At 39.5% G+C, this 16,123-nt stretch overlaps 1 protein-coding gene across 1 annotated transcript in view; it reads left to right on the top strand.

The window, feature by feature from the left end:
* The first annotated feature begins 1,152 nt into the window (after positions 1 to 1,152).
* The window catches only part of OFD1 (OFD1, centriole and centriolar satellite protein), a 40,759-nt gene continuing 25,788 nt past the window's right edge, over positions 1,153 to 16,123 (top strand). Inside the window, exons 1-11 of the mRNA XM_018565192.1 lie at positions 1,153 to 1,258; positions 2,407 to 2,601; positions 4,585 to 4,653; positions 4,740 to 4,770; positions 6,007 to 6,114; positions 7,250 to 7,386; positions 8,075 to 8,248; positions 10,484 to 10,590; positions 12,502 to 12,621; positions 13,654 to 13,727; positions 14,272 to 14,363. Of these exons, the coding sequence (XP_018420694.1) occupies positions 1,166 to 1,258; positions 2,407 to 2,601; positions 4,585 to 4,653; positions 4,740 to 4,770; positions 6,007 to 6,114; positions 7,250 to 7,386; positions 8,075 to 8,248; positions 10,484 to 10,590; positions 12,502 to 12,621; positions 13,654 to 13,727; positions 14,272 to 14,363 (1,200 nt within the window). The 5' untranslated portion in view covers positions 1,153 to 1,165. The remainder of the gene's footprint in view (positions 1,259 to 2,406; positions 2,602 to 4,584; positions 4,654 to 4,739; positions 4,771 to 6,006; positions 6,115 to 7,249; positions 7,387 to 8,074; positions 8,249 to 10,483; positions 10,591 to 12,501; positions 12,622 to 13,653; positions 13,728 to 14,271; positions 14,364 to 16,123) is intronic.

Genomic DNA, 16,123 nt, shown 5'->3' with positions numbered 1-16,123 from the left:
TTTGTAACTCCATATTACACAGCTAGGTCCTTTATCTCCACTGTAGCAGCTGCACATTTTAATATTCATTTGAATATTAAACTTCAGCAGGCCACTGATAAGTGTCTGCAGTACAACAGAGCCCAGTTGGCTGCTAGTCCTGCCCCAACTCCGCAGTTTGTGTGCTTACTGTGTAGTGACTTACAGGATGTTGATATGAAGAGAGATTCAGATACTAATATTTAGTTGTATGTGTAACTACAAGTTTTTAAAACTTAATTCATAACTATTTAATTTTTTGTAATAGTCGCCTTGAATTCGTGTTTAACTGTCCTAGTGAAAACTGGTTTAACCCTTCCCGTGCTAATGACGTAAAGCATATGGTGGAACAAAAATGTTTCTAGCTAGCCAGGTCAGTATACCTTGCGTCACTGGCATTCAGCCTTCTGCTATAAACTCGTGGTCGCTTCACCAACCATACGCTTCTAGTAGAACACTTCCCCTGAGTTGTAAATAAAAAGGTCATCAGCGATTGAATCAGCCCCCACCGTTCTGCAGCTCTCTTCTCCCCCTAGTGGGAGCCGGTTGCACGCTATGGTCTGTGCCTCCTCTGATCCTCACTGCTCTCCCCTGCCTGTATAGGCAGAGGCAGCGTGGATCGGAGGGGACACTGTCCACTACAGCAGGGAGGAGAGATCATCTGAGACAGGATGCCGGGCGGCCTGTTGAGGTTAAAAGTGTTAAGCAGGGGCTGGCAGAAAAAAGGTTAAAGATGGCTGCAATGCTAAAAGCAAACCATCACTCTTTGCAGCCCATTACCTTGTATGCATTGTAGTAAGCTCTTTTCTTTCAGATAGATAAATGGCATTACAATAAGATGATGTAAAATGGTTCTAGAAAAGTGGAACCTAGAAATTTGGTCATCAGTCTATTACATAGTTAGTTAGTCAGGTTGAAAGTCTATGATATATCACACTTTTGCCTTTCACTTCCACTGTGTCTTTCTAGAAAGACTTGCCAGGACATTAAGCATTGTACAATAGACAATCCTAAGCTGTGATAATGGCTGACGGGAGGAAGCATTGTAAAGGTGCAAAGTGTAAAGGTGCTCCAATTTTGTATCCTTTTTTTTTTTTCTTGCCTAATTTAAATGATCTTTGTTGTCAGTGACTCGGGCACCTCTTGCATGATGTCTCACAGTGAGAATAAATCCCAAGAAGAACTGCGCAATAGACTTTATCAAACATTTAAAAACAAAGGCGTTTTGGATTCATTGAAGGTAATTGCTTCTTTACAATATGTAACTGACACACGTATACTGTACATCTCTCAATAATATGTGTGTGTGTTTAAAATAAAGCCATTTCATATGATGGCATTCATTTCATGATTTGGAGGACAAGAACCTCACTTGCATTACCAAATGGGCAGGTCTCCTGTAGTAACAACATTTTCTAATGTGCAAGTCATCTTATGATAGGGTCTGAAACATGAATTGTGTAGCAACCAACTAGATATGTTTAAAGCAGAATTTATCTTAACCAACCCCACACTGCAAGGGTTAAGTGCTTGTTTTTGTCTAGGTGATAAAAAAAAAAAGTTACACTCACCCTATCCTAGGAGCTGATTACTGTTAGACCATTCCCTGGAGCCTCTCTCCCCCTCCTCTGCAGCAGTCTAAGGACCCTGTAAATACCACGTTCTATACACAGTGTATAGACGTGAGGACGCTGAGGAACATAAAAAAAAAAAAAAAGCATTTAACCCTTGCAATGTGGGGGTAGCTGCACTGCAATTTTTAAGAACACTTTTGCCCAGCTTTCTTCAGTAAGAAAGGATGGAAGAGAGATTCAGATTGTTGTATGCCAAGTAGAAGAAGATGGCGATATAACCACTTCTGAAAAATGAGCTTTAGTGGACCTGAACTCGTATAGTGCAGACTTGCTATGTTATAGGAACATTTAGAATGTTAATTGAACAAGAGTAGTAGCCTAAAAAAATTACCTTTTGCCTGAAATTCCACCTGAAAAATAGCAATGCACTTCCTGGTATGCGATTGTATCTAGGCACTCTTGTGCCTGCAGCCTCATAGGTGTATATCTGCACGGTGAGATCTAAAACACTGCTGCCTCTGACTGCCAGTCTCAGGAGATTTGGAGTAACATTTGAGGATGCCATTACTGTGCTGTTCATTGTTGTGCTTGCTGGAGGCTCTGGCATAAGGAACCAAAGTGTTGCCTCTGGACAGAGACACATTACAGAAGGAAGTTTGGCAAGTCAGTAATAGGGGTATGCACCTTTTGTATATAAAACCATTAATGGCTCAAACATATAATCAATTATTTGCCTTTCTGCCTTTTTTTCAGTAAAAAGGTTATGTATGTGTTTGTAAATATAGTTTTACACTTTCCCAATTTATTTCCTCAGACACAGCTACGAAACCAGCTTTTTCAGGATCTGAAACATCATGCATATAATAAAGAGCAGCTCCATTCAGACTTGCCTAGTGACTCTTTGGTACATCGTGCATGCAATAGCCTGGTAGCAGATCATATGAGAAGATGTGGTTATGAGTACTCTCTGTCTGTCTTTTTTCCAGAGAGTGGACTGGAGAAGGAAAAGGTGAGCTGGATTGTTATATAATCCTGTGTTAGGAAAGTTTCAGCATTTGACATTATGTATACTAGTTCATTGATTCATTGGAATTTTTCACACTTTCTATGTAATTATTCAGTCTCTTTTAAAGGGTTCATTGTGTAGTATGGTAATCCTAATGGCTTAGGTGGCATTTTGCGAGATATTAGCCTTTGGAAATGCACCTCGCAACCTCATAACATGAAGGGCGCCTGTACTTTTAAACTAGATCCTCATCTTACCCCGTTGTTACATCCATGCATCATATTGTCAATACAGACTTTAGATAAATGAAATTCCCATTGTTCTCAATGGCCAGGCTAAAGTATTTGCAACATGTCACCCAGCTTTCGAAGAACGTCCTGCCCTGGGTAGGCTGTGGCAGTGTTCATAACTTATTAAGATGTAGTTGGATGCCTACCTGTCATGCTCATCAGGTGGCTTTACTATGTTTTGTGGCAATGTCCCAGAACAAACATGCAGGTCCAAACGTCTTACTTTACTGGCTGCAAGCGTTTTTGAGTCTGGCTAGTTTATTTGTGAAGCCACAGGGTTACAGGTTCACTCATTAAAGGACTCGTAAGGAACTTTTGACAGCTGGCATATGCAACATTTTGTTTCCTTTGGTTGTCTCCCTATGAGTATGGGAGAAAGAATCCTGACTTTCTTGATCACAACCTCAAATTGTCCTTAACTGACCCCTGTTCTTATTAGTTACCAAGAAACACATTACACTGCAACTCATGTAAAAAGTCCCTTGATGGTTGATTCACACAGACCACGTCAACTAGAGGACCTTTATCTAGGGCTGAAAATTATACACTTGAATCTCTTCCTAAAGTAGCATTGATGTTTCTTAGGTAGTAGGTAGGAAAATATATATGTAACAGTGACATATGATGGCAGGATTCATAAGTTGTGAACCACAAAAAGACTGTAAACAAAAAATAAATGCTTCGAAAAGATACCCCAGAACAGTGTGTGTTTGGGGAGGTATTATCAGTACACACTGTATACATTGATCAAGGAAGAAACAGCCTACTCACTTTTACATGAATGCCTTTATCTTCTAACAGAACCCATATGTAGAAAAACTGAAAAGAATGGTGTGGTAGATGAGATTAAAACAGTAGTAAACAGCCAACACAGGAGGTGTTTGCAGTAATATGCTAGTATACTCAGGATATTAGCACTTTATGGCAGGGTGTCCGCTCCAGCACTGCAGTGTCACCTCTCTCCTCCATCACCGGCCTCCTTCCAGGTTCGGCATCTTTGGCCTCCTGATTGGCTTGGCCGGGATTATGTAATTTACTTCATCTGGGGACAGGGGCTTGCTGAGCTTGTGCTCTGAGCTCTGCATGCATGGCTCACAAACGCTGACAGGCAGGGAGTAGCAATTATAACAGAAGAGACATACAGAGTCTTTTATGTCATACAACCCCTAGCTGTCAGATTTTTATTTTTTTTAAATCCTTTACGTCTGCTTTAAGAGGATGTGGAAGTTTTCTTACAAGAATTAAACTCGATGCCCAGTCTCTCAAACCTTGGTAAAATTAGCATGGCAACCTCTGACATTGTATGTTATTCTATAGGAAAGGAGGACAGCATTCGCCTGTTTTTTCTAGGCATTAATATCCAAGGGTTCTGTGGAAATCCAGTGTAATACTACAGTCTTTCTAACATAAAATAGAAGTCGTGTCAGACAGGTCTTTTGAGCATTTTCAAAATCCATATCACCAAATACCCTTACTAAGCACTAAATATTGGGAAATTCAAAGTTCTGTGAAATAAATTCTGTAATTCAAGACTAAAATGGTCTAACCATAGGGCAGTTCCAGATCATATGCATGATATCCCATGTTATCATGTTTGGTCAGAATGTTAAGCATGGTTTAACTATATTTTTTTCATTTCATTGCATTGCACCAATTTAAAAAGCGTTTAAACTTAGATGACATGTTTCTTTTTCAGGCTTTGAATATGCATGACCTAATGCAGCTGATGAAAATCAACCCAAATTCCAGACTATACAAATCTCTGGTAACATCTGCTTCTTTATATTCTATATTGTTTTTAGTAAAACTTCCCATATTCATATACTGCCTTTTTGCTTTTGTTTCCTGCAGACATCATCCCTACAGAGTAGCGATGTAAAAGGTATACTTATTTGTTATTCTAGCTATGAGCATGTACTTATACACAAGACATAAGTCTCTCTCACATTTTGTTATAGATGTACTTGGACAAAGTTCTCTCTAAAATACCATACTGATCATTTTTCTTATCAAACACATTTAAATGTTGAACAAATTATTTGAATAAAAGACTTGCTTTTGACTCTAGTTAGGTTACCACTAGGGATGCACCGATACTAGTATTGGTGGCGAGTATTTGGGCGAGTACTCGCAATTGCCCAAATGCTCCCAATGCCTATCCCGATACCGAAACTTCCGGTATTAGGAAGCCGGGAGGGGGTCATTACATGCTGGCTCCATGCTTCCTCGTCACCAGGAAGCATGGAGCTTGCTTCCGGTCCAATCAGGATGCTGGGCGCGGGTAATCATTCTCCACCCAGCTGCCTGATTGGTCGAGAAGCCAGGCGGCGAGTCATTACCTGCCCCCCGGCTACTTGATTGGACAGGAAGCGAGCTCCATCCTCCCTGGTGACGAGGGAGTATGGAGCCAGCTTCCCAGCCACTCAGGAAGCCGGGCAGCGTGTAATGACTCGCCTCCCGACTTCCTGATACCGGAAGTTCCTGGTGACAAGGAAGCATGGAGATGGCTTACCAGCTAATCGGGAAGCCAGGCGGGGACTAATTACACACCGCCCGGCTAAAAAGTAAGTATCAGTATTCGGTATCGGCAAGTGCCAGAAAAAAAATACCGGTACTCGTACTCAATTCCGGTGCATCCCTGGTTCCCACACAGCAGAGTTGCTGGTGTTTAAACATTTGACAGTTGCTGTATCATTTTGTCCCTTTTTGTTGATTTTGTATCCCCATTGAGGACATTTCCCTATGCATCTTCTTACAAAGACACAAAAGGAAGCGAGAGTAAATCTCCCCAGAGGTCCCCATTGGGAGATTTCCCCTTTCTCCCTTTCCAGTGACCACTTTAAAAAGTAAGTTAATCTCCCAAATTGGGAACACAGCAATTAAAAATTCTAACCCTTCCCCACGCTATCCAAAATGGGGGGGAGTTTTGGCTGTTAACGTTGTTAACTCTAGTCTCAGCCCCAATTAACCTTTAAAATGTGTGCAAAGATAATTGCCTGCATTTATATTTTGTGCTGAGAAACCTCAAGTCTCAGTATGCATGCATCAGGATCTATAACTAAAGATATACATTGTCATTGTGTACGTGGCTCAAAACTATGTTTGTCTGAATTTACAGGTTTCCTAGTACAAATATTGACAGAGCTGATAGATCATCACCTGAGCAAAGATGGCAGAGATGCTGATACTCAGACGGTCACAACATCACCTTACAAAGAGTCGATTGGTACAGCCCGTTTCATTTTTAAATATAGTTTCCATTGTCACTAAATGGGGTTTCCAGTTTAAATTGAAACACCCCCATATGTTTTCTCTCCCGCGTTTTTCTTTTCTTATGCTTCTTAGGAAGCAAGCATGCCATGTCATGCCTGTCTAGATTTGGGAGTTCTTGTACTTTCTAATATGTTTTTATATTTGTGTCTGAAGGAAGACTCTGGCTTTTGACTCCCTTATTGGACTGTTATTCATGTACTATGCTGTTTTCATATGTTGTAGTGGTTGCTTTTGTCTGGTCTTAAAATATTTGTGTATGTCTTTTTTTATTCTATTTTGTTATATATAAAACCAAAATTAAAAAACACCCCCATCTGTTCCTACCCCATTATTTAATGATAGACATTTAGGGCACTATCCTGGTTTTGCCAGGACCAAGATTTGCTTTAGCTTTTACCTGCAATGCCATCTTCTAGAGATGTATGATATTGAACCCCCCTCCTGTGAGATATAGATATATAAAAGTTTTGTTTTCAGTGAAGAACAACATTTTAGTTGTGAGCAATGCAAACCACAGGGGCAGTCAATGCTTCACTGTTGTTTTCAGAGGATCAACCTCTTTTTTTTGATACATGGAGGGGGATAAAGCATTGGGGAATTATCTGTGCTGGGAAATCCCTTTTTATCATGGGCAAAAGTAATACCAGGTTAATAATTGCAGTATTTTTGAAGCTGTTATGAATGTTAAAATATAATATGAAGGAATACCGTTAATAAGATTAAGAAAACACTTGGGTATAATCAGTTTAATCACTTAGGATATAATTCATTATTATAAATCATTTATTGTGATGAGAAGTTGTACTTGATAAACATTTGCGTCACCATTGCCATACATTCATATTTAGATACCTGTGGGAGGTCATCCTTTATTATTTCATAGTATGAAACCCCTGTGTTCCATACAGCCTTGGGCCGATGGTTTTAAAACATTGCTTTTATTTGTTTACTTGGGCCGCTATATTCTCGAGTGAAATGAAAATGGAGATTATTTTGATTGATCTTTGTTGTTTGAAAGTTACCTAGCTTCTTGTTCTTTGGATAGATGCAGTACTCCTAAAATTTCTCAAATATTTATATTGATTTAGTGGAGAAACTTAAATTCATTGATGAACAGTTTGATGAACTGTATCCACAACGTCCTAAGTTTGAGTCCCTGGAAGGCAAACTGAATGAGTATCGCAGAGAAATTGAAGAACAGCACCAGGAAGAGATGACTCAAAAGGTTAATATGCTCATACAGGTTAAAACATGCCGGAAACAATAAGGGATGGTGAGACCCCTACCTGTCCTCAGTCACAATGGGATGAGAAACTGGATTGAAGTGGTGTACATGCAGTTCACTATTTCCTTCCCTCTTCTCAGTGAGATGCAAGAAGGACTAGCTAGGTCACTTAGAGATTATCCAGCAATTCAAAATACCTATACTGGTAAATATGATCACTTACAAAGTCAGAAGTGTTCATCATCAACCCAGTGTGTACATGTAATGGCTGATCTTCGCCTAAAACTTGCAATGCACAAACGGCCTTTATTACGTTATACACTTATGACACTGGGACAAGTTATAGTAATTTATTCTCTTTTTTCATAACCTGTAAGCTGAACCCCTAACCTAACCTAGCCCTTTACATAAACAACCCCTAATACTAATCGTAAGATTTTGGTGAAACCATCCTGACAATAAATACTAAATTCTTACAGCGATACTTGATATCATTGCAATGCTAGCAACAAAAATGTTATCTCATTAACCGTTATGTAAAAAAAAAGCTTGGGTTCCTACTTTCAAGGTGCCAAATGATCAGTGCTCTAAAATCAGTACCAGAAACTGTGCCCCAAATGCAAATGACTAGTATTCAGGAATGTACCTCTTTCTAAAAATAAGCAACATCTGTTTTGGTTTTTACCAGCTAAAACGTTTCAAAGATGTTGAAATTGCAAAAATCAAACTGGAAGAAAGAGACAAATGTCAGAAGGAGATTTCTGATTTGCGGAGAGAATTGGAGAAAATGTACCATTCCAAGATGGAGGGATTAGTGACACGAGAGAAGAATGCTATAGAGAGACTTCAAAGACAGCAGGAGGTTTGTATGACATTATAAAGGTATTTTGTTAAAGTGTGTTTATCATAACTTATATTTAGTGATTCTGTGGTGGTGCTCTTTGAAAATAACTGGTCAGCAGCTTTATGCCCTGTTTACATGAGATTCAGCTTGCATACAGTGTGTACAGCATTCTTTCATAAATCATTTGCAAGCTTCAAGCAGCATTATTGAAACTTTTAAAGCAACCTTTTAAGCTCCGGTTTATGGATCTTAAACATAGATCTTAACTGGAGTACTAACTGTCACTTTAAACAAGCCACAGTCCGGGTACAGTAAACATCAGCACTTTTTAAAACTGCATTAAAGCTAGCTAGCAGCTTGTTTACAGTGACAGCCAGCACTCCTATTAAGATCTGTGTTTAACACTCTAGAGCCGAGGGTTGCTTTGAAAGTTTCAACAGATTTGCCTGAAGCTAAAAGCTTTGCAAATCCTTGATATGGGTATAACATCCTCAAACTGGAACTGTAAGGTTGCTTTAAAATTTTCCATAAAGCTGCTTGAAGCGTGTTGAAAGCTTTGCAAATGTTCTGTAAAAGCTTACTGTATACAGTACTCTCATACAAGCTGAAACCTGTATCAACAGAACCTTAAAGATGTGAAAATGAAGCTCATTTATTTCTGTTTTTACTTGGTAAGAAAGACTTCAGACCTTTTTTTTTCTAAACTGTTTCTTTATTTGGCAAGTTGTGTGGATTTAGACCATTATCAACAAAAATTGTATAATCAGAAAAGACCTGAACATCACTAAAACAAAACAGGCTGATCAAGTTTGACTGTGGACGTAATTTATTCAAACTAGAGAACTGTCTGTGTTGCCTGTAGTAACCAGCTAAATGTCTTCTTTTATTTTCTAGACCGCTCTAGAAAGACTAAAAGCTTAAAAGGACTGGCTGCCTGGATCCTTAATGGAGGATCTTGAGCAGCAAGGTTACTTTAGACCATGTTATTTTAGCACTCCCCAAAAGTAGAAAATATATGAGGAAATAGGAAGTCTGCTATTTTTGGACTTTTTACATAGGTGTTTTTGTAATGTGCCTTTTAAAAGGTCATAAACTTAGACTACAGATGATCAGCTTATTCTCGGCCATCTTTTGCCACAGACCAGTGTCAGTTAAAGTGTTGTTAGTGTGAGATTAATCCTGTATTTCTGCAGGGTATGAATAAATGTCCCTTTAAACAACCACAGGACTGCTCCTATCTCTGGGCCTTTTCTCTTTTGGCTTAGGTGGGGTAAAAAAGTCAGCAATTTGCAAGCTCCCTTGGTAACTAGTCTGGGCTTAGACTTGTCCATTTTGCCCAGATTTTCAACCTATTTCCATAAAGTACATTTATAGTATATTCTGCCTTTTTGTGACCCTAGAAGGATTGCATAACCTAGATCTGAAAGAATACCTGAATAAATGTTTGGAGAAAGCTGAATAGTTACTTCTGTCCTATTCTGCAGGCCCAGCAAGTCTAAACAAACCTGCAAAAATATGATTGCCAGATGGATGACATGAACCATTGTTTTGCCTAGAACTGCATAGATAAGAAAGCCCAGAAGCAACTTCCAGAACCTTGACTGCCTCATGGGTGTAGAGTGATACCTAGGCACTGACATAGTCCAGTAACTCCACTTTCCCCACCACTTATCATACTGTATATTAGACATCCAAGCCCTGGCACTTGTAGATCTGTAAAGTTCTAGTAGTGCCCCCCCCCCTCCAAGTTATGTTTCTAATTTGTTCCTTATTCATCTTCTCATATTGCAGCCATGGAAGATGACTGGGAAAAGCCTGACTTACACTTTATGATAACTTCTGTTTCAACACTCTTCCAGGACAGCACTTATTTCCCACCCAGTTATGTTTTTCCTCTAAATTTACATTATTGTATTTATTTTCTTGTGCACACTAAGAAGAGGGGCTATAGGGTTGAGTATGATACGTAATATGAAAACAAACTAGATATTATGTGCTTTTTTTAGAACTATTTATTACCACATGCATAATATAATTCCTTTTTATTTCCTTCTGCTATTTCCTAACCAAAGCCAGTGTCTGCATTAAGTAATGACGTATTCGTTGCTAATCAATTAACGCTGCAAGTATTCCGAGTTTAGACCAGTTCCCTGCTGACTGTACAGAGAGTTTGATTGGCAGAGTACATCTGGACACATAGTTAGAAAGTCGCTTGATATCTATTGGTTGATTATCGCCATTTTGTGTTCACAGATTGAGTCCACGGAAGTGTATGCTCAGAGGCAAAGTCTGCTGAAGGAGATTGAGGTGGTGCGAAGTCGAGAAATTGAACTTCGACAACGAATGGAAGCTTTTGAGCTGTATAGTTTATTATTATCTACTATTGTATATATTTCTTTATAGCATTGGTAAACTTAGTATGCTGTTATATTCACAACAAGGAATGTGTGAGAAATTACATTCCAAGGACCTATTGCTTATTGCCTTCTGTAGGCTTGGTTTCTACAAGATCAGCTCTGTGTGATTCTTCTGCCGAGCAGCATTAGATGTTCTAAATCCCTTCTGGTCAAGATAAAGATTGATTATTTTTCTAGGAAGTCATATCACAGACATATTAAAAAGAACTGGCTCACTGGAATCTAACAACTGTATACAGTGTTGGGAAGAGTAGGGAGGCTGGTCTTTGATTAGCCATAACCTGATATCCCAGGCTCATGCTACCTGCCATTCAGCAAATACCAAAACACAGTAAACGGGATCTTAGGATGATCACAAAAACGCTACCCCTGTACTATCTGGCAAGGTTATGGCTTGTGATCTAGGCAAAGACTTTCTTGTGTCAAGTCTTGCCATGACATTCCTCTCATGTCTGAGCTCTTCCATGGCAGCCCAAAGCTGCTATAATGGAATTGCAGTACTCTGCAGGCTTGAAATGTCACATTTAATATGCCCAACTGCAAAACACCACTCTATTTTCTCTCATGTATCACTAGTGTGGAAAGTTTTTCTATGGTGTTATACTTCTTTGGCAAGTGGTGTGGCTTAAGTCAAAATGTAGGAATGCTGGTTCATATACGTACCCCACAATGACATAATTTGCCTTATTCGAAAATAATGTCATTGTGTATCATAATAATAATAGTTTTTATCCCTAAGTGCAGCACATTATAGCAGCCCATAAAAATTAGTTTTGACTCTGACTATAGCAGAGTGAATTCTGATTGTTGTGATGAGTTCCTGTACTTAAGAATTCTTTGAGAGAGTTCAAAGAAGGGCCACAAAAATAATTAAAGGGATAGAAGGGCTGAGCTATGAAGACCGCCTCCAAAAATTAAACTTATTCTCCTTAGAAAGGAGACAATTAAGAGGGGACCTTATTGCAGTTCAATGACTTCAAAATCATCAATGGGGACCACAATATTCGAAACAAGTTGTTTTCACTGAGAACACGCAGACACAACAAGAGGTTAGAAGAGAGAGGGTTCAATCTTAGAATGCACAAGGGTTTTTTTTTTACTGTGAGAGTAGTCAAAATGTGTAATTCACTTCCACAGGCAGTGGTATGCGCTGATAGCGTAGATAAGACTTATCGATTAGTTCCTTCAGTCACTAAATATAAAAGGATATGGGAAGTGTTCAATACACATAAATACAGACACACATACACACACTCATAGGTTGGACTGGATGGACATTGGTCTTTATGCAACCTCACCTACTATGGTAATGACTAAAACTGTTTATCAGTTGGAGGTGAAAAAGAGGGGCAAATGTTGTGGAGCAGATCTTTCTGAAACCCACTCTTTGTCACTTCAGGCAAGGAATTGTGGCTTTAAAGAAATAGGTAGACTACCATTGCTGACCTTCTAAAATTGCTAGTTGCCTGGTTGTCTCTGGCTTCAATGCTTTCTGAATTACTTATGTGGAACAATCATGCAGAGCAGCAAAGTCCTAGTGAAGCCAGACCTCCTAATTTCCATTGTTCTTCCAGATCTGCAATTCGGAAAATACTGAAGCAGTTAGATCTGCATGACAGCCAGGTAACTGGCACTTTCAGAAGGAGAGCTCAGTAATGGAATCATGCAGGATTTCTCAGTACAGGATTTCTTTAATATGGTCTCTATGTCCTGCCTTTTTTTTCCCCCACAGATAATAAATTGAAAGCTTAGATGAGGATACTACATTCCTCCGATTCATAATAATCATATTTTAGTTCTAATTTGTACTTGTTATGTGGCAAAATCTTCACTCCAGAACACCTTTTCTTTTAGTGGCCAAAGGTTACAGGAAGAGAAGAACAAAACTATGGATGATTTTCTCAGGAAGAGAGAGCTGGAAGTAAAGAACATTGAAGACACATTCAACCAGAAGTTAAAAAATGAGCTATTACGGTCAGAATATTTTTAATAACCGGACTATAAATCTCTCCCTCTCTCTCTGTCTCACACTCACTCTCTCTCTCTCCTGATTTTATTTATAGATTGTTTTTGCCTGTTAACTTTGTTGCCTTTATTATATTTGCTATATTTGTATTCTTAAATAGACAGGCTCTTGGACCTTTGCCTTATCTTTTTGGAGTTTATATTACGGTCCCGGCTAGAGCTGCAACAGTTAATCGATTTTAGTCGATTAAAATCGACGATTGAAAACGTTGGCAACGTTTTCGATCGTCGATTCGTCGGCTATCGATTGATTTCCCTGTTCGGGGTTCTACACGCGGCCTGAAGCACACGCTGCTCACGTCCCCTTGCGCCCGCCGTGCCCACAGGACGCATAAGCCACGCCCACCGCACGCTGCTCCCGCCGTGCCCACAGGACGCCGAAGCCACGACCACCGCTGAAGCCGCGCACGCCGCTGCTCTCCTCCTCGACGCGATCTCCCTCACTCGTTGCTGGCCGGCCGACAATCGAGGTCAATGGTGGAATAGGTGTACAGAGCTGCAGTGTGGACCAGGTGTGTGGGGGTGCTGTGGTGGAACAGGTGTGCAGTGTGGAACAGCTGTGTGGAGAGGCAGTGGTGGATAGGGGTGCAGTGGTAGAATAGGTGTATGGGTGTGAAGTAGTGGAATAGGTGTATGGGGGTGCTGTGGTGGAATAGGTACGAGTTACGCTACGCACGCCGCGGACGCCACGACCATGCCGCGAATATGCCACGCCCACCACACAAGCCGGACAAACGCTCGCAGAGCAGTCTAGTAGTCCATCACTGGAGCCTTTTTTTTTTTTTATCCGATTAATCGAACTTAATAATCGGCCAACTAATCGATTATGAAAATAATCGTTAGCTGCAGCCCTAGTCCAGGCATAGCCAGCTGCTTCATCCTCACCACTTTTTTAAAGCACATCTCTTAAATAGATTTTTTTCCCCCATTATATTGATATTGTCATGGGGAACCCAATACTTTGTTTCTTTATTGTTATAGATTTGAAATTGAGCTGAAGGAAGAGTATATAAAGAAATCCCAAAAAGTAAATGAAGATGAGAAAAAAAACAGAGGTAATACATTCAAAAAGAAGCACTACTTTTTTATTGGTAAAATAATAACAATAATCACTGAACTGCAGGGTAAGTAAATATTTTTTTTAACTACAAGAGGCATGTGTATTCTTACTTGAATCTTGATGCGCTTTGTGTATATTTTTCCTAATCTGGTCAGAAATCCAGTGTGAAACATTACCCCTGTGTAGGAGCTTCCTGTAATAACAGCACCTGAGTCTATCTCCTATTAGTTTCACCTTTTTAAGTTGCATTAGTGAAATAAATGAACTTTTGCATGCTATTCTAATTATTCGAGTTTCACCTGGTATATAAATAATAGTTTTTGCACCAGGAATTCAGCTTTAAATATTACCTGTGTATGTGTGTATATATAGACTGTTTTCTGTGTATTTCCATTTATTTCCTCTTGATTTTCAAAGTTGCCACTGATTGCTTAGGTTTGTTTTTTGTCATTTTGTGAAAATTGAGTCTTATACAGTAAGTACAGATTAAGTTATTTTTGTTTTTTTTCTCACTCTTTTGTTTTGTGCTTTGTGTTTAGAGGAAGCAGCACGTTTACGTGAAGACACAATTGTCATCAGCATGAAGAAGCAAGAACTAGAGCAGGCCATTTCCCGAACGAAACACCTGGAGGTAGTTGGCTTTTATACATTTGCTCCAGGAACCTCAACAAATTATATTAGGCTATTAGCCTTTTCAGAATAAACATAAACAATGTCCCCAATACGCAAATACATACACATATATTACACACTCATATATTACAGTAAATTAAAACCTTTGAATAATATATATTTAGATGTATGTACATGTCTTTAAATTGGTTATTTTAAAACTAATAGCCGTGTTCTTTCAGGTTCATACCTAGGAGAAAGATTGCTCTGTTACTCTAAAGCTTTTAGATCAAGCATTTTTTTTAAACCTGCTGAAACAAGAACTAATAAGCCTAAACAGTGATTTATGGAACTATTACAATTACCAAATGACAAAACTAACATTATGTAAACACCAGGTTTGACCTGACACTAGGGATGCACCGATACCAGTTCTTCGGTATCGAGGATCGATATTTTTTTCCTCGGTACTCGCAAACACCGCGTACCGATTTCGGAAAGTCCCATTAAGGAAGCTGGGGCGGCGTGTAATTACTCGCTGCCTGGCTTCCCGATTAGCTGGGAAGCAGACTCCATGCTCCCTTGTCACCAGGTGGCGAGGAAGAATGGAACCAGCTTCCCTACCAATCAAAAAGCTGGGTGGTGAGTCATTACACACTGCCCGGCTTCCTGATTTGACCAGGAAGCCAGCTCCATGCTCCCTCGTCACCAAGTGGGGGTCGAGTAATTACCCGACTTCCTGATTGACCGGGAAGCCAGCTCCCTGGTGACGAGGGAGCATGTAGCCAGCTTCACGGCCAATCAGGCAGCCGGGCAGCGTGTAATATCTTGATGCCCGGCTTCCTGATGCCAGAAGTTCCGATATCAGGATAGGCATTGGGAGTATTTTGGGCGAGTATGAGTATCGGTATCGGTGCATCCCTACCTAACACTCTGGTTTTTCTGGATATTTTCTTCAGACTTAGAGGAGATGGTGTACAACTCAACAAATCCGTAAACTGCAATATACAATAAATAGTTAAATCTTTAGTAGAGTAGCCAAGGAAATAGTTAACACTATCCAGCCTAAGTAAGTTTCCAAACACTGGTCACTTGCATTATTTGTCTGTTAGGACCAGCTCTAAGATGTGCATATGTTTATTAAGCCAAGTTTGTATAGCTAAGATAACATAGGGTAATGTGGGGAAGAACAGAACCTTCAACTTGTGTTGTAAATCTGCTGCGCAATTAGCTGCAATAACTGTTTGCACTGAACATGACATTTTGCCATCTCTCTTCTCCTCCTTTTTTAAAATGTATTTCCACTTTTGCAGCAAAAGTGGGATAACACCTATTTTATATTTGTTACATGTTCTCTTTCACATAGCATAAAAACAGCTAATTGTATATAAGCTTTTTCCTGACAAATGTTTTCATCTATAAGAATGTGAGGGGGACTGGGCAAATTATTGTTAACATCTGTTGTAAAGTAGATTTGAATAGCGTCTGTCTATAGATCTAAAGATCTAGAAGCAGTGTATGTTATTGAGGGGAAGCCCAGTCTTGTCTCTAGTCTTTCTATGGGGACAGCCCGAGCTTCTTGTCACTTGGAAATTGTACAGAGAAGCTTGCACTCTGTCCAAAGGCCTGCTGCATAGAGTTTTCTAAAAGGTAAGAAATATGTTTTTAAACTGATTTTTTGGTATGCTATGTGTATGGGAACACATAACAAACATACAGAGGGGTTATTTTTGTATTGTTTTTTTCCAATTTAACTGCAAAAGTAGTTTTTAAAAAAAA

This window comes from Nanorana parkeri, unplaced genomic scaffold, assembly GCF_000935625.1.
Source record: "Nanorana parkeri isolate BGI_ZX_2015 unplaced genomic scaffold, ASM93562v1 scaffold821, whole genome shotgun sequence".
NCBI classification, from domain to species: Eukaryota; Metazoa; Chordata; class Amphibia; order Anura; family Dicroglossidae; genus Nanorana; species Nanorana parkeri.
The sequence above is the reverse complement of the archived record's forward strand: the minus strand, read 5'-3'. Positions and strand labels throughout refer to the sequence as shown.